General features: G+C 33.2%; 1 protein-coding gene and 1 long non-coding RNA gene across 2 annotated transcripts in view; one reads left to right on the top strand and one right to left on the bottom strand.

Moving 5' to 3' along the window:
• The first annotated feature begins 1,335 nt into the window (after positions 1 to 1,335).
• Positions 1,336 to 14,761, top strand: LOC143238639 (uncharacterized). Its single transcript, XR_013020679.1, has 3 exons — positions 1,336 to 1,898; positions 3,255 to 3,387; positions 14,635 to 14,761. It is a non-coding gene; the product is annotated as an uncharacterized LOC143238639 (long non-coding RNA).
• LOC143238638 (cyclic nucleotide-gated channel beta-1-like) overlaps positions 3,958 to 25,793 on the bottom strand; it is a 134,996-nt gene continuing 113,160 nt past the window's right edge. Inside the window, exons 2-4 of the mRNA XM_076479043.1 lie at positions 16,554 to 16,847; positions 14,625 to 14,930; positions 3,958 to 5,425 (exon numbers count right to left, since the gene is read on the bottom strand). Of these exons, the coding sequence (XP_076335158.1) occupies positions 4,638 to 5,425; positions 14,625 to 14,930; positions 16,554 to 16,847 (1,388 nt within the window). The 3' untranslated portion in view covers positions 3,958 to 4,637. The remainder of the gene's footprint in view (positions 5,426 to 14,624; positions 14,931 to 16,553; positions 16,848 to 25,793) is intronic.

The following is a 25,793-nucleotide window of genomic DNA, read 5'->3' as shown; positions in this document are numbered from 1 at the left end:
CATTATGTAATACATTTGTTGTAGCGCTATAAGAACACTTTGTTAGGTTACGTAACAATTGCGTAGTTTCATTGCTGAAAGTGTAAGTGAGTTTTCAAAGCGCAAACTTCATTTTTAAAGCATCCTCATGTTGTGCTACACTCTAACGAAACTATAACAAAATTTATTGGTGTTGATTCATACACAATGACATTAACAAATATTAGAATACTAACGAAATGAACTACATGGTAAAAAACAACAAAACTCTCACAATTATCATATGCTAAATTAAACTTTCAGTTTATTTACTAAAATGTTTATTTTTGCTGTAAAGATAGCATGATATTTCCTTTTGTAACGCAAAGCTACAATTTGTGTTGTGCCCACTACGGGTTTTGAAATCCGGTTTTTAGTAGCAGTATAAGCTTTCAGACTTACCACTAACCAATTATGATTTGTAAAACATGTGCATTTGCTAACGCAGGAAATTTTTTTGCAGCGTATAAGCAAAACCAATTTTCCGAATTTTATTTTCACAAAATAACTAAAAGGATATAAATCCAATCCTTGTTAAAGTTTTGTTGAGTCAACCTGTATTGTTCTGAGTTTCGTGCAAACGTTTATACGTGTATTAAGAAAAGATATTTTCTCACTGTTTGAAAGACCTTCATCTATAACTCCTTTAGTTTCCAAATCTGTTAACATTTCATTATTAAGAAAGATCGAAGTTTGTGAATAGAATATTTAATTAGACTGTTGTTTCACACACACAAAGAAATCAAATGGAAAAGAAAGTTAAGTATTGCCAGGACAGCTTTTAAGAAAAATGTTAGAATTTACTGCAACTTTACCATCAACTTAAATGTCACATGTACTTCAGAAATAGTTAAAGAATAATCAGAATTATTATTATAGCTAACACAAGTCAAAAGGACTATCATACAATAATGCCAGTTATTTCTCGCAGTTTGTTGTTTGCACATGTCAGGCGTATGATGATCAGTCGTGTGGAATAGAATGCTAATGAATGGTAAGTTTATTATATGCTATATATATAGTAGTCTCACACGGTATTATTTTAGTTACTATACGCTGAAACAAATGACGGAGATAAAGTGTTTGTTTCAACTTGTTAAAGAATCTTTTTTAGATCGAAAAAAAGGCATATGGGCGTTGTTTTTTTATATGTGTAGAGCCACTAGACAATCGAAAAACGACCAATTACAGTAGGCTATGCGAGTGTATTAAAGTGACATTAGCAAAATGGGAAACTATTTCCAAACAAATGTACAGGTTCCTATTCAGCTAAATAGGGCACATCCTTTTTCCATAACACAAACAGACGATCGTCATCTGATGGTTTTAGCTTGTGGCAATCGTAGAGTTTGTGCTGTGTGGCAAGATTAGATATTTGTAGGTACAGCTGGAGCCATATCATTAAAATGAACACCCTTTAGACGCCTATTTCGTTCGCTGTAAAGGATATGACAGCTATCTCATTAAACCAACGAGATGCAAGTCCATACTATATTTAAAGATGTACAGATATGTTGTACGACTCACCACAGTCAAATAACAAGATAATTTTCATTTGGATGGAATTTCGAACAATTTTCATATCGTTATGTAATGTATATGGTGGCGGTGAGATTATAGTATGGGCAGGAATGAACATGTCGGACACACACGCATCAACTTCTACATTCTGCATCTTATTATAAGTACCGTATTACAAGATTCTTTTCGGGGACACACGATTGTGCAAGTAGCTCTGAGTTCAGCTTAGCTGATCATAAACTCTGTTCACACTGCACTAAACTGAAAAAAAAATTGACTGAATGGATTGGACAAGACTGCTCATTAGATTTCAGTTATATTTCAGAGCCTTATCTAAGTTCCTGCTGTGCGTGATAAAGGTACTTTAAACTGAAGTGATATGTTATAAAATATAGCGATGTAAGGCTATCTGTATTAAATGTTAATTTTATGTTTGACTCAAGATAAACGTGAATTAAGGGTGAATACTGATATTATTTTACAATACAGCTTTTTTGTTATAGCTAAAATTTTACAAACTCTGATTTTACTTAGACTTATTTGTGAAGTGTAGTTGAGGCTCAGAAGCCTTGTAGGTTAGTATAATAACTCTAATATAATGGGTGAGTATATGCTAGTTTTTCTTAACCTTTGAGTAAACATATGCTATACTTCAGTTGATCGACAAATTAATGAGAAAAACCTTAGATACCCCTCTATCCTTCCCTGTTACTATGTACATCCAGGGACCGACTTACAGCTTAATATATTTGACATTGAAATATTAAAAGGAATAAAATAATTCCTCTTATGTTAGCATCATCTGCTTCAACGAGGGTACAATAATAAAATCATACTTATCAGGCCATGAAAATATTGAGATTCAAAAGAAATGACTTATTTGTGATGAAAAACAATACTAGAGTTATAAGTTGTATTAACGAGAGACAGTTAAAAGATGAAAGCTAATTTAAAGATGAATGTTTTTCCTGTATATCGTGCTACTTATGAATGATAAATTGTGTCTTAATATTCATAATTTTTAAAGTTAGAAAGAGAATGGAATTTTTATAATTAAGAGTGACAAATACTTTTTCTCTTTATTTTTGGAAAGAGAAAAATCCACAGTGTCAAGTTTATTAATAGAATGATGCCAATTTATTATGTAGAGATTTAAAGTTATAAACGTTCCTTTAATATTAATTTTTTAATAGCACAAAACAATGTTTGATAAAATAAAGAGTTAACTACAAAAGGCCGGTAGGTACAGTAAACAGTAGGCATCGAACTTAAATACCTGTTTATATTTCGAATGCTTGACATGTTGTTTTGATATATGTTTTTTTATACTGGTTACTTTTATACAATAAAAGCGTAAAATAGAGAGTATTTTAGAAAGTATTATATTACTTATTACCTTTGTTACAATAATGATTATTTATCGAAAGATACCACAATATTTAAATTTTTTGTCATTCACAAATTGAATGCGTTGCTACGGGTTACGAAACGATGCTCACAGAGAGTACAAAATAATATCTTAGCTATTTAAATAGACGTCTTTAGTCTAATATAGTTAATTATCAGTATCTGTAGCTTCATACGTGTTGATTTTTTTATAGGACACAATAAGCAATTTGTTAGTTTTTAGAATAAGATTATAGTTAACTCTGTCGAGCTTTCATAGTTTCAAAGAGATAAGTGAAACAGAATAATGGTTTGTTTCCTTTTTACAGCAAAGCCATATCAGACTATCTGCTTTGACTACCGCGGGGAATGAAACCTCTGATTTTAGCGTTGTAAGTCTGTAGACTTCCGCTCTTCCGCCGGGAGACTGAAAGAATGCAAAGAAGCACTGGACGATAAAAAGTCAGTCCAATATGTTAAGAATTCAGAAAAAACACTTAGATGCTAGTTGGTATTTTCATCATTATGATAAAATATCTAATTTAGTTTTTAGCCCTCTCTTTTAACTGTTGTGCAATTTGATTAAGTTTATACCAAACATAGGTTGAATTCTCTTGTTCTCTTCTTTTTTTTTGTACATTACTTGTAAACATGTATTTTCCAACTCAATCAAGAGAAGTATATTCCCAAAAATACACTCTTCAACTTCCTAATAAATTATTTTGTGAAATCTTCAGTCACAGTTTCCAACGTTAACGTCAATACAGTGCACAGTCCGCATTTTTAATCTTAACAAGACTAGCACGGAAACATTGACTTTTAGGTCGATATTTTTCTTTCCACAGAATTTATTAGTGATTTTTAAAATATCACAAAAGTATAGTATTTTTTTATAAAGCAACATTTACACAATTATTTTATAAAAGTTTTCTAAACCTTGTAAACAGTTGAGCAATTAAAGAGGTGAATCAGAAAGCCACAAATGAAGAGATTTTTGCATCTGTTTCGAAGTAAAACTAAAATTAACGAATAAAAAAATCAAATGTTTTGATTTTATTTCTTTGCATATACAGTATAATCGTATCATTAAGAAGGTCAGACAGTTTATGTAGTGTTATTTTATACTGATGATTTTCTGTATTAGTAGGAGCTTGCAGAGAATGAAATTTCAAGCAGCAATTTCTAAATATATAAATTGTCAAATATGAGAACTTTAGAAAACAAGAAAAAAAACCCAACAACGACACTGAACTGTTATAATAATAACCTTATAGACTGTTGATTTCATCCATATCTTACAATGAAGAGAGCAATCATGGAATGGCCGCAGATTACAACGAATATCGAGAGGAAGGAAGATGAAGAGTGTGTGTAGAGTGAAAGATGTAAGAACCAGTCTCAAGTGAAACATTGATATGACTTTTTCTCGTGATTCCTACGACCCCAAACACCGTTATGCTCTAGATGTCGGTTGTAGTCATTAGCACTCACGTTTCTTGACGAAGAGCTTCTAACTTAAATATTATTTTGTATTTACTTTCTATCTCATCAGGACGCTTTCGACATCCTATGGTACTCGTGTGCTTAAAGTACTCGCATCACCTTCGTGACTTTTAGTAAAATCTTTTAGAATTGGGCTTTCAAATGCTAGAAAGTACGTGTATTTATTGTTCACGATAAGAGTAAAGAGCCGGTACTGCAATCTAGACCTTTCATATGACAGACTCTCGATTACGCTCATTTTCATCAGTACTACCACTACTTATCGGACTAGCCTCACCTCCTGTTCCGCATATTTGAAGTTCAATCTCCGCTAATCTGTTTTCCACTTCCCACTGTTGATGGCTAAGTTTCATGCTCATGGAAGCGTTTTCTGCTTCCAGCGTTACTAGTCTTTCTCGGAGTCGCTTGATCTCCGCTATCAGTAGATCTGGATGCGGATCCCGACCAGAGTGTGAGCTAACACTCCCTATGCGGCTCCCAGGAATGGGAGATGGCACAAAAAGGTGTGGCGAATGTCCACCAAAGAGTGCAAGGTCACCACCAGTGGAGCTCATGGCTGAATAGCCACTGAGAGGAGAGACATCGAGTGTGTGAGGACTGGGCGAATGCACAGGGTACGATGACGGTGTCATCGGAAAGAGCAAGTTAGCATGCGAAATAGCTGCGGCTGCTAGTTGGCGATCAAGAGAAGACGCTGTAAGGTAGGGCCTACTACTGGTGGGCGCTTCGGCTTGATTCGTGCAAGTAATCTTTAAACCGGGTCCGATCCGCTCGTACAGTGGCTGCCCTTTCCGCTGGATATCGTCCATACTTGTCCTCCGGCTGCTGATTCCACTAGCTACAGCCCCTTCGTCTGGTCGACTATCGTAGTCTGAGAGCAAAGTATCTGCTGAGGCGCTGGTAGACGGCTCTCGCGGGTACAGAGGCATGTCTTCTAGAGGAACCTTTCCACTGGATTCCACGAGACCCGGGGTACTCCGACTTCGGCCCAAGGCAACTGGTGAAATAAAAGTAAAACTTAGACAGTCAAGTGAATCAGATACAACACCATATGTTAAATAAAAAAAATACTCCAGAAATTGTATTTAAATATATTTATATGATTCAAAACTTAGTACAATTTTATTTCATAGTCTATGACCTGTGTTTATAAAACTGATGGATTTTAACGTCTTATATATATATGTATGAATAATATGTTAAAATTATATCATCATCAGCAAGTTATAATAATCGATTTACATAACACCTTCAGGGTCCAGCATGACCAGGTGGTTAATATGAGAGTCACAGGCTCGAATCCCCGTTGTACCAAACATGCTCGCCCTTTCAGCCGTGGGGGCGTTATAAGTGACGATCAATCCCACTATTCGTTGGCAAAAGAGTAGTTCAAGAGTTGGCGGTGAGTGGTGATGACTAACGGCCTTCCCTCTAATCTTACAGTGCTAAATTAGAGAAGGCTAGCGCAGATAGCCTTCGTGTAGCTTTTCGCGAAATTCAAAAAACAAACAGACAAGTCCGATAATTTTACTTCTAACCCACCAGGCACTATAGTCATGCAAAATCAAATGATAGATTAGGCTTCATGTTTAATTTTTAGTATTTTCTTTTTGTTATATTGTGCAGTGGCCAAGGTCAACGTATATAATGTTGATGACGTTAGTTTATAGCTTAAAACCACTTACTCCGTACGTTACGTAGCTCACATGTCGCTTTTTCCCAGAGCATCAAATTTCGTTTGGATGTACGACTTTCTTAGTTAGTTAATTAGTTATCACCATTAGATTCCATCTAGGAACATAGGGCCGCAATCGCTTGCGGATTCTTCAACAAGTATTTTAAGTGAGTAGTTTGTAAGCCCACTGCACCGAGCCGTCCCTAATTTAGCAGTGTAAGACTAGAGGGAAGGCAGCTAGTCATCGCCACCCACCGCCAACTTTTGGGCTACTCTTGTACCAACGAATAGTGGGATTGACCGTCACATTATAACGCCCCCACGGCTGAGAGGGCGAGCATGTTTGGCGCGACGCGGGCGGGGACCCGCGACCCTCGGATTACGAATGGCACGCCTTACGCGCTTGGCCATGTCAGGCCACGACTTTCTTACACTATTGAAATTCCGTCAGTTCTAGTACAAAAGGTTATATTCCGTACCCCTGTACCCCATTTAATTGGCTATTGTCTTTTCTCACAACCATATAAAAAAGGACAGTATTTTATATAAATGTTCCTTTTTTAAATCGTGCATTTCAATAACTACTTATGATTGCTATTGAAGAATAGAGGAGCGAGTAACGAAAGTGTTTAGTTGGCAGACGCAACAGTATTACTGATCTTGTTTTAAAATACTTGAGATTGATATTCAGAGAAGCTGATAAGGAAGTAAAGTACTGAGATTGGAGATCTTCATTCTAAGAAAAACAACTGATGAAAACAAGACAAAAATATCGATGATGATAATAAAGGTGGCACTAAGCGCGGAATAGATAAAAAATAACCAGTTTTCTGGTAAGGGAAGATGTTAAGGCAAGAGAGATTGTAGGCAAAAAAGTGGATAGAAAAGAGTTAGTTCTATCATTTTGAACAACCCAGAGAGCTTCTTTTTTTGCAAAGATGGATCAGCTTACGAATGAAGAGGAGGACACACAGCTGTCACACAAGTAGCTTGCACTATAAAGCTTATCAGGTATAGAGTTTGAAGTAAGATCTAAAAAACGAGATGTATGATGGCAAAGCGTGAAGGAAAATAAAGAATTGTGGAGAAGAAAATGAAAATAGCAGTTATACAGTAGTATGTAGTGACAAAGTGATAATAGGAAAAATAGCAGTTATACAGTAGTGTGTAGTAACAAAGTGATAATAGGAAAAATAGCAGTTATACAGTAGTGTGTAGTAACAAAGTGATAATAGGAGAAATAGCAGTTATACAGTAGTGTGTAGTAACAAAGTGATAATAGGAAAAATAGCAGTTATACAGTAGTGTGTAGTAACAAAGTGATAATAGGAGAAATAGCAGTTATACAGTAGTGTGTAGTAACAAAGTGATAATAGGAAGACTTAAATACCAATGTAAAAGAATTATGCACCAAAAATAAAATGTCCCCCGCTAGTACAGCGGTAAGTCTCCGGATTTACAACGCTAAAATCAGGGGTTCGATTCCCCTCGGTGGGCTCAGCAGATAGCCCTATGTGGCTTTGCTATAATGAAACACAACACAACTAAATAAAAGAATCTAAAAGAAAACATTAAATAAAGTAGTTACAGATATAATTAAATAGAAACTAACCATTTTAAAGAGCTGTTACACAGTTCAATTTAATTAGAAATGGGGTGTTCAAATGAAAAACTGACCACACATTTCACGCTCTATAATACATAGTTTAACTTTTCTCTGATCTCAATTATAGTTAGTAACAATCCAAATAATCCCGATAGGCGTCAGCTTAACTCTCCAAACTTCACCACACACTCAAAGGAATCTTAGAGTTGCTGAATAGCTTTAATATTAGTTTGTTTTGTTTCGAAATTTCGCGCAAAGCTATACTAGGGCTATCTGCGCTATCCGTTCCTAATTTAGCAGTGTAAGAGTAGAGAGAAAGCAGTTAGTCATCACTATCCACCACCAACCTCTTTTACCAACGAATAGTGCGATTGGGCGTCACAAGCAAGAAGATATAATTCAAAGTAATTTATTTTGTGGAATTCCTAAAACGTTTTACTTTAAAGATAGCGTTTTTTTTGGCTAAGCATTTCTGAAATGTAAAATAAATATAATAAAGAAGGTGAAAGAAACTAAACGAATAATCAGATTTTTTTAAAAAGCGAAGGTAGTTTTTTGTGATTTATTTAATTTTTCTTGCCACATGAATACTTGGGAACTCTTGAAATACATCTAAATTATTAATACTAAAAAGATCTCCTTTGACTAGAAGGACGACAAAACAAAGAAAGTGAGAAAAGAAGGTGTCTAGTTATTATAAAGGTCGGAATTTTGCGCAAAGCTTCTCAGGAGTACCTGCGCTAGCCATCCCTGGTTTAGCAGTAATAAACTACAGGGAAAGCAGCTAGTCAACATCATCCACTGTCAACTTTTGGACTACTCTCTTACCACGACCGTCATCTTATAAGATACTTCTACCCCAAGCTCAAAGGTCGATCATGTTCGGTAGCGGAAATTTGAGCCCGCGACCCCCAGAGTCAAGCGTCTTAACTACCAGGCCATGCCTATTTCGAAGAGTTATCAAATATTCCATCAACTTGTAAGATAGAAAAAGGACAGCAAACACCTGCACCTAATTTTTATGCATATCGGGCATCCGATAATTTACTTTGTGACCTGAAATGCAAGTTATTGAGCTTTCAACTTATGCTCATAAATGAACATTTTGTTAACATGTTCTTACATCGTTATAGCTCCCTAACATCTTAAATTTGGTCGGCCTGTTTTTGGTATTACATGTCATGCTTAAAACTAGCACGTTGATAACGCTTTAAGATATCCTAAACCGCATCTGAAAGACCTATTTCTGGGTGCTTTTAGTGTTTGGAGTAATGATTCTGTAGGAAAAGGAGATTAGAACAGGTTGCAGATTTTTCCTAAATGGGAAAATGCCTGTTCCCTGATTTCTGAAAAATGTGAGGTTTATATAAAGAAAAACAACGGTACATTCTCTACATATCGTTGTTCATTGCAGTATATACATTCTTGGTACTATTACATATTACTTTGTTGTTAACACTTCTTTTGGCATTTCGTATAGAAATAAGTGTCTTCTAAATGAAATGGTGTCAACCTGTGACCGAAACACGTGATCCACTATCAGAACAGGTACTCTACAATATTGTAAGCAAAATCCGACAGTTTATGGGAAGCTATTTGGGCTGTGTATGATGGTTTAATTGCTTAGTTCTCAAGGGATGATTCATAAATTGCACCTAACATACAGCAGCCTGTTTCTCCAGATAAAGACTAGCTGGTCATAGTTCCTGACAGATTGGAGAACTTAAAACCATTTGATTCATTTCAAAGCGTCAAAAGAGATAAAATGTGAGAAATAACTGTTAATGACAAAACAATGAATAATCAATCTTTGAAAGGTGCTTGGTATTAGCTTAGAACAGTTGCTTTACTTTATTTTAGCTAAGATAATACCGTTCTTAATTTTTGGCCGTGTACCTGATAATTAAATAAAGTCATGTGCATCCACATGAAAATAGAAATACTATAATGTCTATACATTCTATGCTGAAAACTTTATTAATTATATGTATTTATAGTTGTAAGAGTTAAAAGGTACTCAGTTAAAATTTCAAGAATAGTAGAAGGTTATGTATAAAAGTATATTATTTAGAATGTGTATATATATGTGTGTTGTCATAGTAGAAGTTTATGTATAAAAGTATATTATTTAGAATGCAGATATATATATATGAGTGTTGTCATAGTGGAAGATTATGTATAAAAGTATATTACTTAGAATATATATATAAAATATATATATTATGTATAAAAGTATATTACTTAGAATATATATATAAAATATATATATTATGTATAAAAGTATATTATTTAGAATGTGTATTGTCATAGTACAAGGTTATGTATAAAAGTATATTATTTAGAATGTGTATATATATGTGTGTTGTCATAGTAGAAGTTTATATATAAAAGTATATTATTTAGAATGCAGATATATATATATGAGTGTTGTCATAGTGGAAGATTATGTATAAAAGTATATTACTTAGAATATATATATAAAATGTATATATTATGTATAAAAGTATATTATTTAGAATGTGTATTGTCATAGTACAAGGTTATGTATAAAAGTATATTATTTAGAATGTGTATATATATATGTAGTTGTCATTGGAGAAGGTTATGCATAAAAGTATATTATTTAGAATGCAGATATATATATGTGCTGTCATAGCAAAAGGTTAAGTATAAAAGTATATTATTTAGAATGTATATACGTGTGTGTATTGTCATAGTAGAAGGCTATGTATAAAAGTATATTATTTAGAATGTGTATATATATGTTATGTAGTTGTAGTTGGAAAAGGTTATGTATAAAAGTATATTATTTAGAATGTAGATATATATGTGTGCTGTCATAGCAGAAGGTTATGTATAAAAGTATATTATTTAGAATGTATATACGTGTGTGTATTGTCATAGTAGAAGGCTATGTATAAAAGTATATTATTTAGAATGTGTATATATATGTTATGTAGTTGGAAAAGGTTATGTATAAAAGTATATTATTTAGAATGTAGATATATATGTGTGCTGTCGTAGTAGAAGGTTATGTATAAAAGTATATTATTTAGAATATATATGTACACTACTGGCCAAAATCTTAAGGCCAATGAACATGAAGAACAAATATGCATTTTGCGTTGTTAGACTCAACCCCTTATTTGAGTAGAGCTTCGAAAAATGAAAGTAAGAAAAGGGAAAATAAAAATAAAAAACTTTTTAGCATTTAATAGGGAAAATGTGAACGCTATGAAATTAGCCTAAATACTAGCTGGTCAAAAGTTTAAGACCATATCAAAAAGAAGTCCTAAACAGGGTAGGAAATGCCCAACAAGAGGTCTCAGTAGTAAGTTGCACGGCTGTCATTGCGAATAACTACAAACATTCGCTTTGGCATAGTCGATATAAGCAATGTTATTTCAAGCAGTGAAAATGGCTTCACGAAGATCACGCACTGTTTGGAATTGATGTACATTTCTATAGATTTCCTTTCCATTCACCCCCAAACATTTTCAATTGGGTTCAGTTCGGGCGAACACTCTTGATGGCCCAAAAGAATCACTTTATTCGCCATGAAAATGTCCTTTGTTCTGCGGACATTGTGGATGCAGCGTTGTCCTGCTGAAAGATCCAGTCGTTTCCGCACAAGCAAGGGCCTTCAGTCAATAAGGATGCTTTCTCCAATATGCCAATGTAGCCAGCTGCTGTTTGACGCCTATGTATAACCTGAAACTCCATTGTTCCATGGAAGAAGAAAGCATCCCAGATCATGATGGAACCTCCTACACTGTGTCGTGTAGAAAATGTCTCCGGTGGGATATTCTTATCGTGCTAGTAACGTTGGGAGCCATCTCGACCATTCAGGTTAAATTTTTTCTCATCAGTGAGCAAAACCTTCTTCCACTTTTCTACGTCTCATGTTTGGTGTTTCTCAGCAAAGTTTAACCGAGATGTTTCGTGGTGTGGTAGGAGGCGTGGTCTTTGAAGACATTTACCGTTTTTAAAGCCTTTCTCTCGTAGATGCCGTCTTATTGTTCTTGAGCTGAATTCTGCGTCCGTAAGGGCCTTGATCTGGTTCGACGATCGGCTTGTGTCTTGCCTGAGAACCCGTCGAATCCTCCTGCTCAACGCCGGCGAAATTTTCTTGGGCCGACCACTTGAAATTCTCGTTCCGTATCCTTCGGAATCTTTTAAGAAATTTGCAACAGCAGTTTTTCTACGCCCAGTCTCACCAGCGATGGTATTGAAAGAGACCTTGCTTTTGCAACTCTACAATTCCGTCACGTTCAAACTCTATCAACCTTTTCGCCTTTGCCATGTTTTCACACAATGTAACACAGGAGATGTCAGTGGGAGATATTAACAACGCTAATGCTTGAACACAAATGAGTAAATTTCGTTACGTGTTTACCGATTAACGCTTCGTTGTGACTTTAAGATATGCTGTCGGAGTAATTGAATGGACTTTCATAGTTATAAGACGTTGTTAGGGAGTATTAGATTATGTTTGACATATGCTGATGTCATGTTCTTTAAGGAACACGAAATCTGCAATAGTACATGAATAATATCGCTCGTGTTTATGCGCACTTTTAGTAAGTTTTACGTTATTCTTTTATTTAATATTACTTTCATTAAAAGTGTTGGTTATAGTGATATATTTATTTCTATCCTTTGTAATTTTTATTACTACATATTATTTTTATACTACATATTTTTTTTACCTTGTTAGCTCAGTGTAATGATTTAGAACTGATCTAAATATTTTAAGTTGTTTTGTTAAATATTTTGTGGAAAACAACGTGGACAGCAAAAATACCTGTCATAGATTTACTGTTATTTATTTATTTTTATATGTGCATTTATTTCAGTTTGGTGCATGTGACTATATTGTTGGATATATATAGCGCAAGTCCCACCTGTTCTCTAAATTTGTAGAAGATTCTCGAGAGTGAGAATAACAATGTATGTTTTACGAAAACGTTGATGTATCTTCAAATATTGTTGAACATTCAAGAATCTTGCATAATTGGAATAAAAGGTAGCCGAGACACAGTAATAGATTATTGTTAGTTAACTACAGTCAGTAAACTACAAGTGTCGGAAGCTGTAATTATGATTAATGTTTATTAATCGGAAAACTATAGATATTTGACCAAAAACGTTTATAGATTTCGAACACTACGTACCGTTCAACTTCAGATAATCAACTTCGGACGTTAATATTTTTACGAAGCCATCTCCATAACTTCATTAGAAAAACTCACGTGTAAAAACAGATCTAGCTAGCATTCCCGTAAAATAAAGTGTATTTGTGTATCAACATAAAAGTAACTTGCGCCTCGTGGACTTGGACCGTTGAAAAAATATTCAGTTCCAGACCGGTTAGATGATTAAATATTGCTGTGTGTTAGTAAAATTTTTATTTATAAATAACCATTTGTAATAATTGTTATTATAAATTGTATTTTTGTGTGTATATTAAAATATACTTGTGTTAAGAAAGAAAATTGTGTCTATTAGTCTTGTTGACAAACATCATAAATATGATACATATAAACATTTAATTGACTTCTAAATTCAAATTCAAATTTCCGGCTATTTGAAATCGAAATACGTAATGTACGTAACATAATAAATCGGAGACTCGTCCGAGATAAATTATGATAAGCAACATACCTAACTGATGAAACAAAAACACCAAAAACAAAACATTTTCATTGTAAGAACGTAAAAAAGTGTATTAAATAAAATATATTTATTATTGGATGAATATATGATTTTGATATATATATATAAAGCTAGCTATTTTATCAGAAGCTAATATTTATAATACAATATCTGCTTTCGACTTTCTAAATGCAGACTTGTAATCCTCGTCACACCAAACATGCTTGCCCTTTCAGTCGTAGAGGCGCTATGTGACGGTCAATTCCACTATTCGTTGGTAAAAGAATAGCCCAAGAGTTGGCGGTGGGTGGTGATGACTAGTTGCCTTCCATCTAGTCTTAAATTGCTAAATTAAGGACGGCTAGCGCAGATAGCCTTTGTAAAGCTTTGCGCGAAATAAAAAAATCTAAATGCAAACAAATTCGCTAAAAATTAATTTACTTGTTTGGTTTTTTTCTAAGGTATGTTTATCAGGAGCATTACACTACAGCTACAAAAAACCATCAAACTGTTCTCATTAAAGGCCTGGTATGGCCAGGTAGTTAAGGCGCTCGACTAGTAATCTGAGGGTCGCGGGTTCAAATGCTTGTCGTTTCAGCCGTGAGGGCGATATAATGTGACCTTCAATCCCACTATCCGTTGGTAAATGAGTAGCCCAAAGGTTGGCGGTGAGTGGTGATGACTAGTTGCCTTTCCTTTAATTTTACACGTGCCACCCGGTAGTACAGCGGTATGTTTTCGGATTTACAACACTAAAATCAGGGGTTCAATTCCCTTCGGTGGATTGAGCAGATAGCCCTATGTGGCTTTGTTATAAGAAACACACACTTAATCTTACACTACCAAATTAGAGACGACTAGCGCAGATAGTCCTCGAGTAACTTTGCACAAAAACAAACAATTCTTATTTCTCATTAAACGAGTGCAGCGAGACTGAAGACAAAAACACTATAAATCATGAGTTTATTTCGTAGATTGAAAATCTGAACCTAACGTTAGGTTTGAAGCAATGACGATGTTTAAAAGCTTATTTCTAACAAACTGAAATCTCATAAGAAACATATACTGTTGAATAATATTTTGAGTTATATGTTTATAATATCTATGTAAATATCATAGAATAATAATAATTCTTGGTGAATCTTCACTGTTTTAAATCGTTCATCTCGTGCACCCATTTATGTATACTTTGAAATTTACTAATCATATATCTGTGTTTGTGTACTTTTCCTTCAATTTACTGGTATGTTGTTTACTTACTCTTTTTCAGCGGGTCTTTGCGATATTTTTCCAGTCTCTTTACAGCGATAGCCTCCAACCGAACGCGAGCTGCAGGATAGTCTTTTAGCACGTCCCACATGTCTTGTTTATTTAAACAGAAGAGATCCGAGTAGCCCACAGAGCGCACTGACGCTGTCCTTCTGTTGCCTGCTGTGCCCATGTTCAAGATGCTAATTTCACCAAAGTAACTTCCAGCTTTCAAAGTGGCTAACACTGTCTTTCCGTTGTCTGTTACTACTTCTAAACGACCCCGGCTGACTATGTACATCTCTTTACCGACTTCTCCTACATATATAATTGATGAATTATGAATCCCTCAATTTAATGAAAATCATCTGTTAATTAATAAAAATCTCAACTTCTAACTTGTGTTTTCAGTATCTCATTATCGAATGTTTTCGAGTTTTTACATTAGCATTAATGTATTTTTAATGCTAAACAGAAATATAAGAACCACGTTTTAATACGAATAAATACAATTTTAGTTTCTCTCTTTACTGTACAGAATGGGACCGAAGGCAGTCGAATGGTTAATGTGTCAGACTATGGATAATTACGTCAATATAAAAGAAAGCACTCAAAAGTTTGGAGTTAATATTTTATAAGAAAGATGGTCAAATCACACTATTTGGTCTTAGAAGAGAAGCCCAGGATTTGGGGTTGGCTAGCTGCCTTCCCGAGGACTTAATTAAAAGGACAGACCGTAGTCTCAACACTAGTTCACATATGAAACCAGCTTTCATGTTCTAAAATATTTCCACTAGTTTCAAGGTGTCTAGATGCACCTAGAAGGAATAGCTTCCTTCTAGTCTATCATTTCAAAATTAGGGACAGGTATTCAGATAGCCCTCGAGTAGGTTTGTGTGTGATTCAACAAATGATATAACACGATTATTACAATTTCGAAAGGATTGGGAAACAAGAGTACATACGTTTCACATTTAAGTAGTTCTTTGCTGGAATTCTTAACTGTATAGTGTTATGGGGAAGTTCACTACAAGGATGAAGCCATGAGGACTTTATAAGAACTTTCATGTTTTTAGCATATTTGGGAGTGACCAATTATCATTAATAAAGGGTAGAAATCTAATTGAAAATGAAAGGGTATACGGACTGGTATTGCAGCTGTTGTATTTTTAGGTAATTAGTAATACACAAAGACATTCCGAAAAATAGTTTTGACCTTTTCCACTTTGCAGGATTAATAAAAAAATAAGAATTATAAAGCAAAAGTTAACATTTCCAAATAATATTTCGACGTGTTTCCTTTTGTCGGATCTAAATACTAAATGGGATAAAAAAAGAAATAAACAAAAGGACAAATATGATATGCAAAAGGTTTGCTTAAAATGTTTTCAAAAACTTAGTTTTATTAGGAGACACAACATGATTTTTAATTGACGTTACAGAGCAATGTGCAACATTGTTTATAATGAATTAGACAAGGGAGGTACTGAGAGGGGTGATACAATCTTTTATCTCTTAATTTCGTATTATTCACGGTTAAGATTTATATATGACAAAAGATTTTTTTTTGTAAAATGCCAGTCTGAAAACTTGATTTTATTTAGATAATTACAACCTTTTTCATTATTTACATTTTCATATTGTTAAATTGTACGTTATTTAACTTGTTAAGTTGGCAGACATTTTACTCATTTTCCACAACACAGCTATCAAAATAAACAAGTAAACAACGACTTGAGTTAAGTTCTTCGTGTAAAAAGGCTGTATCTTTTAAATATTTTAGTACAGCTGATGACATTAAATCTTGTTTCATTGTGTATATACAGGTTAATGACAAAGTTTCGTACTTTGTCAAGAGCTATAATAACAAGAGTAAAACTCGTTAGAGCATAGATCATTTTTGTAATGTATAAAATACTTGGTATAAAACTACAGATTTACCTTTACGACAAATGTAGTCTCCAGGACTGAAAAGGACAGGCCGTAGCCTCAACACTAGTTCACATAAGAACCCAGCTTCCGTGTTCTGAAAGATTTCCACTCGTTTCAAAGTGTCTAGGTGCACATGAATAGCTATTTCCGCCTTAAGCTTGTCCGGAAGAAATCCCACAGAGTGGTCCTCGTCTGAAGACTTCTGAGTCATCCAGAGATAGTCAAACCACCTTATCACCTTGTTCTGGAGGTGATCTGGTACTCTTCGCATTCTCATATAGGTCTTTACGATATCCAGTCTTGCTAAAAAATAATAAACTAAATTTAGATTTTGTTGGGCAAAATATTAGATAAATATATTTCGAAAAGAAGGTCATGCTTTTAAATAATAGTTTCATGTTGAATCGATTTAACACTTTACAGAGTAATTATAAAATAAAAGATGATGACAAACAACCAATGACAAAGGAACCAATTTGACGCACGTGTTAAAAATGTTGGTATTATTGTTATTAAGTAAACTATAATTTTCCCCCTTAAGTTAGAATCAAAGTTATAGGAATAATTAAAATTTAAGTATCTATATGAATGAGAATTTTATAAGGCTTTATGTTGAAAATTTTATCTTTGCTAATTATCGTGATGTTCAACTGCAGTTAATGGTTCTCTGGTCTGGTAATGCTTTTATAATACAAACCCCGGGTGATTGTAACGTTGTAAGATTGTAAGAGTATAAGAATTATATTTTCATAATGTCGCCAGTGTTCATATTTATTGACACTAATCTAACATTTTGGTCAAAAAATGTAAATATCTCTTTTTTGGGGAAGTATCCTAGTGAGTCAACGGTAAGTTTACAATCATCCGGGGTTTGATTCCTTTCGGCGGACATAACAAATACCTAAATGTGGCTTTGTGCTAGAACAAACAAACAGACAAAATCTTGATGGGAATGTCAGATATAGCTCTAGTAAAGTGATTCCTATAATAAAGTACAATTGCGATTACTATATATAAATCATAAGCACATATTTTAAAAGTTAACAAAATGTCAAAATAATTTCAACACGATACTACAGTAAATAAAACTAATTGTCTGGATTACTAAGAAAACCAACTTTTAAACCTAGAACTGGCTACAGTTTATTGATGCCTTTTTCTGGTATTTGATTTTATTTTAATCTTGTTTAAAAATCATAAATAAATATATTTCCAACAATTTCAACATAATACCATAAGAGATAAAAACAAGAGGGAAACATATTAAAAATAAATATTCTTAGACACATTCTTATAATGAAATGCACCTTTTTAAACAGCATTTGTCTTATAACAATTTTGCTTAGATCTCTTTAGTTCAGGTGCTAAGTATCACGAGCGGATCAAACAGTGTATTTTAATTACATACTTACTTAAGTTTACTATGGTATTTTTGGGCTTTTTTATTAGTTCATTTATTACTTAACGTACATACTTCACAATTATGTATGTATTTCTTTATTGTTTAATTATGTAACTGTTGTATTACCATTATAGAAAAACTAGACTTATGGAGCATTACACCTTCTCCACTTTTTCAATTTTACTCAGTGTGAAAGAACCCATATGTTGTATTACGTAACGAATTAATGTTGAAAGTTATATGTTATTTATATAACACTTCAGAAAAGTAACCTTTGTTTTGAGGCATGCATGCGTGTAATTTCTTTGTGAATTAAGAATATTCTTCCAGAAAAGGAACCTTTGTTTTTGGACATGTATTTATGTAATTTTTTTGTGAATCAACAATGAGTTTTTTTTCTAAAAACTCGAAATTCTGTAGAAACTAATCTCGACGTAATAAGTCCATTTGTTTAAACTATTCACTGGCAACAGTTTACCGTTTGCAAATAATTTTATTTTACCTGTTCACATTTTACAGTTAATATAAATATTTTCTATATTATCTAATGTTGTGTTTAGAATGTTTTCTCCCTCTTACCAGTGTTTTGTTTAAAATAGCTAAATCTATTAAATATTATAAAACTATAAGATTTATTAAAATGCTCATCTGCATTATTTCATTGTTACATATTCTTTGGGAATATTCTGTATTAATTACATTAATTAGATAGGCTGAGTACTCCGAAAACAAAATTAATGCAAATAAAACATGCAAATGGCACGTGGGTTTTAATTCAAAATTGTTATTTTTTTAATATACTGTTGTGCTATGAAGCTATATTTTTATGATAAATTCCACTTTTTAAATGTTCAGAATAATACATGGTGGAAACGAGGTAATCTTTAACATATGCTTTTATGCAGTTTTTGATTTTAATGCATTGTTTAAACCATTCTTCTTGTTTGGCAGGGTCTTTTTTTGGATCATTTGGTTAAAAATAATGGAAATCCCACTTAACTGGAACGAAAGAGTTTTACTTTTCCAACAAGTTGTAAGTAATTGAGATAGGCCTAACTTTAGAAGTAAATAACGGTTCATTAGAGATTACACTTACTAATATTCTTGTTTCGTTGAAAACACAAACTTAAAAGTTTTAGCGCTAAATTAGCTGACCAAGTAAAGACTATCGTTTGGTTTCTTTTGAACTTCGCGCAAAGCTATACGAAGGCTGTCTGCACTAACTGCCCCTAATTTAGTGTGAGACTAGAGAGAAGGCAGCTAGTTATCACCATCCACCGCCAACTCTTGGGCTACTCTTTTACCAACGAGCAGTGGAATTGACGGTATCATTATAACGCCCCCACAGCTGAAAGGGCGAAATCCCCTTGCTGTGATGGGGATTCGAAGCTGTGACCCTCATATCACGAATCAAATATCTTAACCATACCGGACCAACAAGTAACGGACAAACGAACATACTCGCTAGCTGAATAATTAATCAAACTGCAACAAATCCAGTAAAAATCACGTTTCTTACTATCTTGAACAATTTAGTCATTAAACAGAGAGTGCGGAGAGTCAAAGAATGCATAAAGTCTATATGTCGTGGATTACACTGTCAATTTTATGTTTGGTAGAAATAAAATAAATCTGTATACATTTATTAAGTTATGTATTCATCACGTAACGTCAAAACTTTCTGTAGACAAAAAAAGACATAAATGTCTATATAAAAATATTACAAGATAAGTTATAAAATGTTTTAATTTATTACTATTATTGTGTGTATGTAGACTGTATAAAATTTAGCACAAACATACCTGTGTTCTGTTTTGTCAACCTAGGAGGATTGTATTGTTTTAACTTGAGCTTGCGTTGTAGTCATTCGAATATTATGTTTGTTTTCTACAGCGTACAAGTTATGCTATTTTAAATACGAGTTATTTTAGATTGTGATGCCTTTTTCGAGTAGCAAGTTGAAATCCTTTGCTCTTACTATTTTGGTCCCTAATGCTTAACCTTTTAAAACATAATGCTTTTAATTAAATAAAATCAGCCATCAACATGTTAAGACAAGTAACTGTAATCAAATCATCTATAACTGACCTAACAGATAGTAATAGCACAATAATTAGTGTTTACAGGCTCACTAAAAAGTTTATTCTTCTTTTTAACTTAAGAGGGTTCATGATCCATTATCCTTCTGTGTTTCTGTGTAGTAACCATAGCTATAAGCGGTAACCTTCATCGTCATTATCTCTTAGACTGTCATTTTAAAGACGCATGAATGTTACTTCCTCTCCTGCTATATAGTAAGATAATAATTTATTGTTTATAGAAGATATCGTCAATGTATGTGTTTGTTACAATCCCTATGGGAACACTTTGTTCAGGAATCATTCTCAGTGTTCCAAAGATGGACGCTGAAATATACACAAGAACCATTCTCTGGGGGGACATTGATCGAAATAATATGTTGACTCTCATCACGAGAGAGTTTCTTCTTCTGTATATGTTTGTGAATGTGTTTGTAAATATATGTGTGTGTGTGTGTGCTGAGTTGATAATATTATTAGCCAGACAGGATTATTTGTTACAGAAAACTTGGAGTGTTTGAGCTAATGACCAGTGAATGAGTATCAGCTCATAAGGACATTTGAGGATAGAATAACGTGTTTTTTTTAACACTGTCATGCACAAGGGAACAGTTTCTCAACGTTTTCCTTGTAAAATAACGGGGAAGAGTGGGTTATCGCAGCTTTACTTTCTCAAATATATGTAAACTTTACTTTATTTTCTTTGTTGTAAAATAGTAACAGGGAATCGTTTCCTATATTACAAGTGTTATGCGGGCAACAACATTTCTTGTCCTAAAACAAAGTACGATATTGATGAGACGTCGTTCTAAAGACGCATTTATGGGTAACAACTATAATATACCGCATATTATCATATTCGTTTTTTTCTGGCTCACACTGTTTTTTAGGATGCAATGTTTCCTGGCAAATTCTCAACTATATTCAAGCCATTCAGAGTTTTACGGCATATTTTTGTGAAGATAAAAATTTAAGTGTGCTTACAAAAATAATCCAAAATTTAAGATAAAATATTTTTATACGGAATAGTTGTATAATATTTTTGAATGTTATTAAATCCTGAAGTAATAAAAAACATAAAAATGTAGAATAGGAAACTGAAAAACGTAAACTTTCTGCTTCTTTTTCATTAAACCTCTCGATGAATTCTTGTTTTATACAAATGTTGACGATAATGTGGTTCACTATAAAAATTCTATACTGTCTTTCAAAATCTAATAGTTCCCCTGTATATTCCAAACTATATTTTACTCTTTTAATTTTTCTGTATCATATAATTACAAGGATTGTTTGTTTGTTTGTTTTGGAATTTCGCACAAAGCTACTCAAGGGCTATCTGTGCTAGCCGTCCCTAATTTAGCAGTGTAAGACTAGAGGGAAGGCAGCTAGTCATCACCACCCACCGCCAACTCTTGGGCTACTCTTTTACCAACGAATAGTGGGATTGACCGTCACATTATACACCCCCACGGCTGGGAGGGCGAGCATGTTTAGCGCGACGCGGGCGCGAACCGCGACCCTCGGATTACGAGTCGCACGCCTTACCCGCTAGGCCATGCCGGGCCTAATTACAAGGAAATGGAGTTATTTGCAATAAACTATTTTCTCAGGATTAGTTTTATATAAACATTTTTCTCAAATGTTACAATTTGTTATCATATCTTGAAGCAATAACAATTTCTTGTTTGATAATAAACGTTATAGATTTCATGGACTTGTATAAAGAACCCAAACTGTCTTTCAATGTGTAATATTTCCGTGCAAATTCCCAAACTAGAATTAAATTCCTTGAGGGCTTCTTGTTGGCCGGTAGTAAATTTACAGATTTATAATGCCCAAATCGTGAGTTCGATTTCTACGATGGATAGAATACAGATTATCTATTGCGGAGCTTTGCGTTAAAACAGCCACTACATATCCTTGAAAATTTTGATTCATATATTTTTCCATAATATAATTCAAAACTAATTATAAAGGAATGGAGGTATGTTTTCTTATAGCACAAGCACATCATGCTATCTGCTGAGTCCACGGAGGGGAATCGAACCCCCTGCTTGTAGCGTTGTAAATCCGTAGATTTACCGCTGTACTAGCGGGGGACAGAATGTAGGTATTTAATATAAAATATTTTTTCTTAGGAGTAGCTTTATATTATTTGTACATCCCGCTGAGACAGCGGTAAGTATACTGATTTACAACGCTAAAATCAAGGGTTTGATTCCTCTTGGTGGACACAGCCGATAGCCCGATGTGGCTTTGCTATAAGAAAAACACTAAAATTATATAATTTTGAATTCTATGAAATCGTGCAGCAACAGAATAATGTTACTGATAAAGTCATGGCCCACTATACAAGTACTGCGTTAGGATTGGAGGTTAGTTTATGGACTTGCAGTTCTAAGTCCGGGGTCTGTTCTTTTACGATGGACAGAGCGTCGATAGTCCATTGTGGTGCCTTGCGCGAGAAACAATACGCAAACAACAACAATATACTATACAAAGTTAAACGCGTAAGTTACGCTTATTTAAGTGAAGCAGCGACGTAATTTCACATTTGTGTGTTCATACATTGTATAAATATTATCTCAGATGAAGATAGTTACACAGGATATCCCAAAATACCCACTTCCTATAATCTTTACAGTTTTTTATTTATGAGGTGTCTGAACATTGCATATTTACACTTTAGTCATTGCTTATTCATGGATTATAATATAAATTAAAAATTACCTGTTACCAGTAAACCAAATCGTACAAGAGCCGATGTATCTTCCAGCGCAGTATTCTTTTTTCTTTTGGTGAGAAATGAGTAGATGTCGCACGTATACAAATAGAGTATAAAAAGGCTTAAATATGCCAATTTTATACGATTTCGAAATATTAAAGCTATTTGATAATTTTGAATGGAACTTCATGTTTTAATTGACAAAATACTTTGAGTTTTTAACGTAATCTTGTACATATAGACATACAAAGATAAGTATCTTAAAATATATTATTTATGTAATAATGTAACACTACAAAATAACAGAGAAAACTATTATCAATTTTACACCGTTCAACTTATTCTTTTGTAGTTACACGTGCACACACACACACAGGGATGTAACTTGAAGAAAAATATGATTAATAAGAAAACCTTTTAGAAATATCGAGGAAGTTTCAGTTGTCACAAAGAAACGTTGGAGGCTTAGATATATTACTCTAAAAGCGGTTTGTTGACTGTATTTAAAACATGTTATGAAATATTTACAAAAAGTTATTTTAAAAATTAAATGAGAATCATAAATATTTAAATTTAAACCTAAAACAGTATAGTTAGTAGAAATATAATACATATGTGCTACTTTTGAGAAAAAGAACATTTTTGTTCTTGTGAAATAATAAAATAGTTTTTCTGGGTTAAAGGTAAATATTTTAGCTTTGATATTTGATAATATAATTCAAACACTAAATTACAGCGAATTTTGTGAATGTTTAGAATTATAGGATATTTTTCAAGAAATAACTTTCAAAATAGTTTTTGTTAGGAAATAATATCAATGGATTGTCATTCAGAACTATAATCAAAACTTATTCCTGAACTAGTAAAGTATTATCTGAATTGAATTTATTTTCCTTGGAGAAGTTTTTCATTCGGAAGGAGTATATAACTTTCCACAATAGGGTTTCGGAAGTATCCATACCTTTTGCACTATTATTCTAAATAATGCGCAGTGTATGGCGTAACGCCTTCCTGACTACTACCGAACGCATTTGAATGATGATCTAAATTATTCAAATAAGTACATTTTAAACTGCAACTGCTTTGAGCTAGATATGAACCATTTACCACATCTTGGTGGCCGTTTTATCCAAACTTATAGAAAGAAAATAATCCCAAGCATGAAAAGTGTACTTTTTCAATACTCCATTTTTAATTAGAAATGAAAACTATAAAACCTTATATTTTTTATGAAATTCATCTTAATTAACGAAAACCGTACTAAAAGTTAAACTGGTCGTCTTACCTATCCTTCTCCTACATTCATAACATGAATTTTTACATACATTTTCCATCTAAATCGATACAATGTTTACATTTTTACTATTTATTTATCTACTACTATTTTAATTTTATAAAGCTAAAATGTTTGCTTTCATTCGTGCATTAATTGAATACTATTTTATACTCAGATCACTGTTATTGTAAAATACGATCTTGAAAAACAGGCTGTATCTATTTTTGCCTGAAGAACATAACGAAACTTAGAAAGTTTAATAAGTGCTTAATGGATAAAATAAGATATTTACTGAGAATCTTTATGTACTGAATTTTTTGAGTTTAGGAAATAGAATCGAAAGAAATTATCTATGTTAAAAAAGTACATTTTCGTTAGACTTGCCTCAGCTACTGTGAAAGGTACTGTAACAAACAATTATTATTACTGGAACAAATTTAACATAAGGTTATGTTATGAATTATTTACACTCTTCTTGTTACAGAAATAATAAACGTCTAAGTTCCGTTTGCATATATTATATGTAACCACCAGTAATTCAGTATATTATGGAAAGCGAGCCTAAAGAAATAAATCTATATGTCTTTGCTGTTGGTGATAAAAAATAAAACATCTAAGTACAAAAGCTTGTATAATGCATAAACTATGAAGAAACTTTATGTATGATATACTGCAGTTAAGAAATAGATAGTAATAACACAATGCAGCAAATGGAACTTGTTGGTCTAAAGTTTAGTGGATTCTTATATTTTTACAAACAGAAACTTGTACGCTGAAAAGAGGACATCAGAGATGTTTGAAGTAATCAAAAACTGATGTAAAAACGCTAAGTTGTCGTCATTTATAATACGGAGATTTATTAATGTGTACTACTGACACTTACAAGTGCTCTTGTTTCCCTACCCTATTAAATGATCAGAAATTAACATTGGTGAAATGTCCAATAATTAAATTAACTACTCCTAACTTATTGAATCCATTCAATACATATAATTATTTTCATGACAGACAACTATTACTGCTATCATTCAGCCAGTTTTAGAAATAGTTTGGTAATAAAATATTTATATGTAATAATATTATTGTATTAGTTTTAAACAAATTTTAAAGCATTATTTAAAAAACCTGAAAAATATTATATTTGCTGTTATATAATCGTAAACGTTATTAGAAAAAACAACTCTTCTCTCGTGTGACAAGATGGCTTAAAAATAACGCTATTTAACAAAACTGCAGCAGGAAATGTGATTCCATACGATCAAGTTGTTTTAACGTATAAATGTAAGCGAAGCACCTTTTTGAATGCAGAACGCGCTGTGTGCTTATCAAACTTGGATAGAATGATTGAAGTTATGAGGGTACAATCATTTATTTTAATATAAGGTAAATACTAATACAGTACGACCACTGCTTTATCTTCAAATTTTCGTATCCGAAATAGGACTCTATAAACAAGTCCTATAAATTTGAAATAGAATGATATAATCATAATTCTTTGATTAAATTCATTTAATTATTCGCGTTCCAATACTGCAGAAACGCATTTCTGTATTGTGGGTAACATATAAGTGTAGCTGCCAAATCATACTATTCGGTCAGACAAGTGTAGCTTATGAGTTGGTGATGGGTGTTGTTGACTAACTACCTTCTCTTTGGACTATTTGTTAAAAAAATACTTTTTGTGTAGCTTTCCATGAAAATTCGTAAACAAACAATTTAGATAATGTGAAGACTCGGTGAGAGGGCCCGGCATAGCCAGGTGGTTAAG

This window comes from Tachypleus tridentatus, chromosome 13 (genome assembly GCF_004210375.1).
Source record: "Tachypleus tridentatus isolate NWPU-2018 chromosome 13, ASM421037v1, whole genome shotgun sequence".
Lineage (NCBI taxonomy): Eukaryota > Metazoa > Arthropoda > Merostomata > Xiphosura > Limulidae > Tachypleus > Tachypleus tridentatus.
Note: the sequence above shows the minus strand (reverse complement) of the source record. Positions and strands in the feature narration are given on the sequence as shown.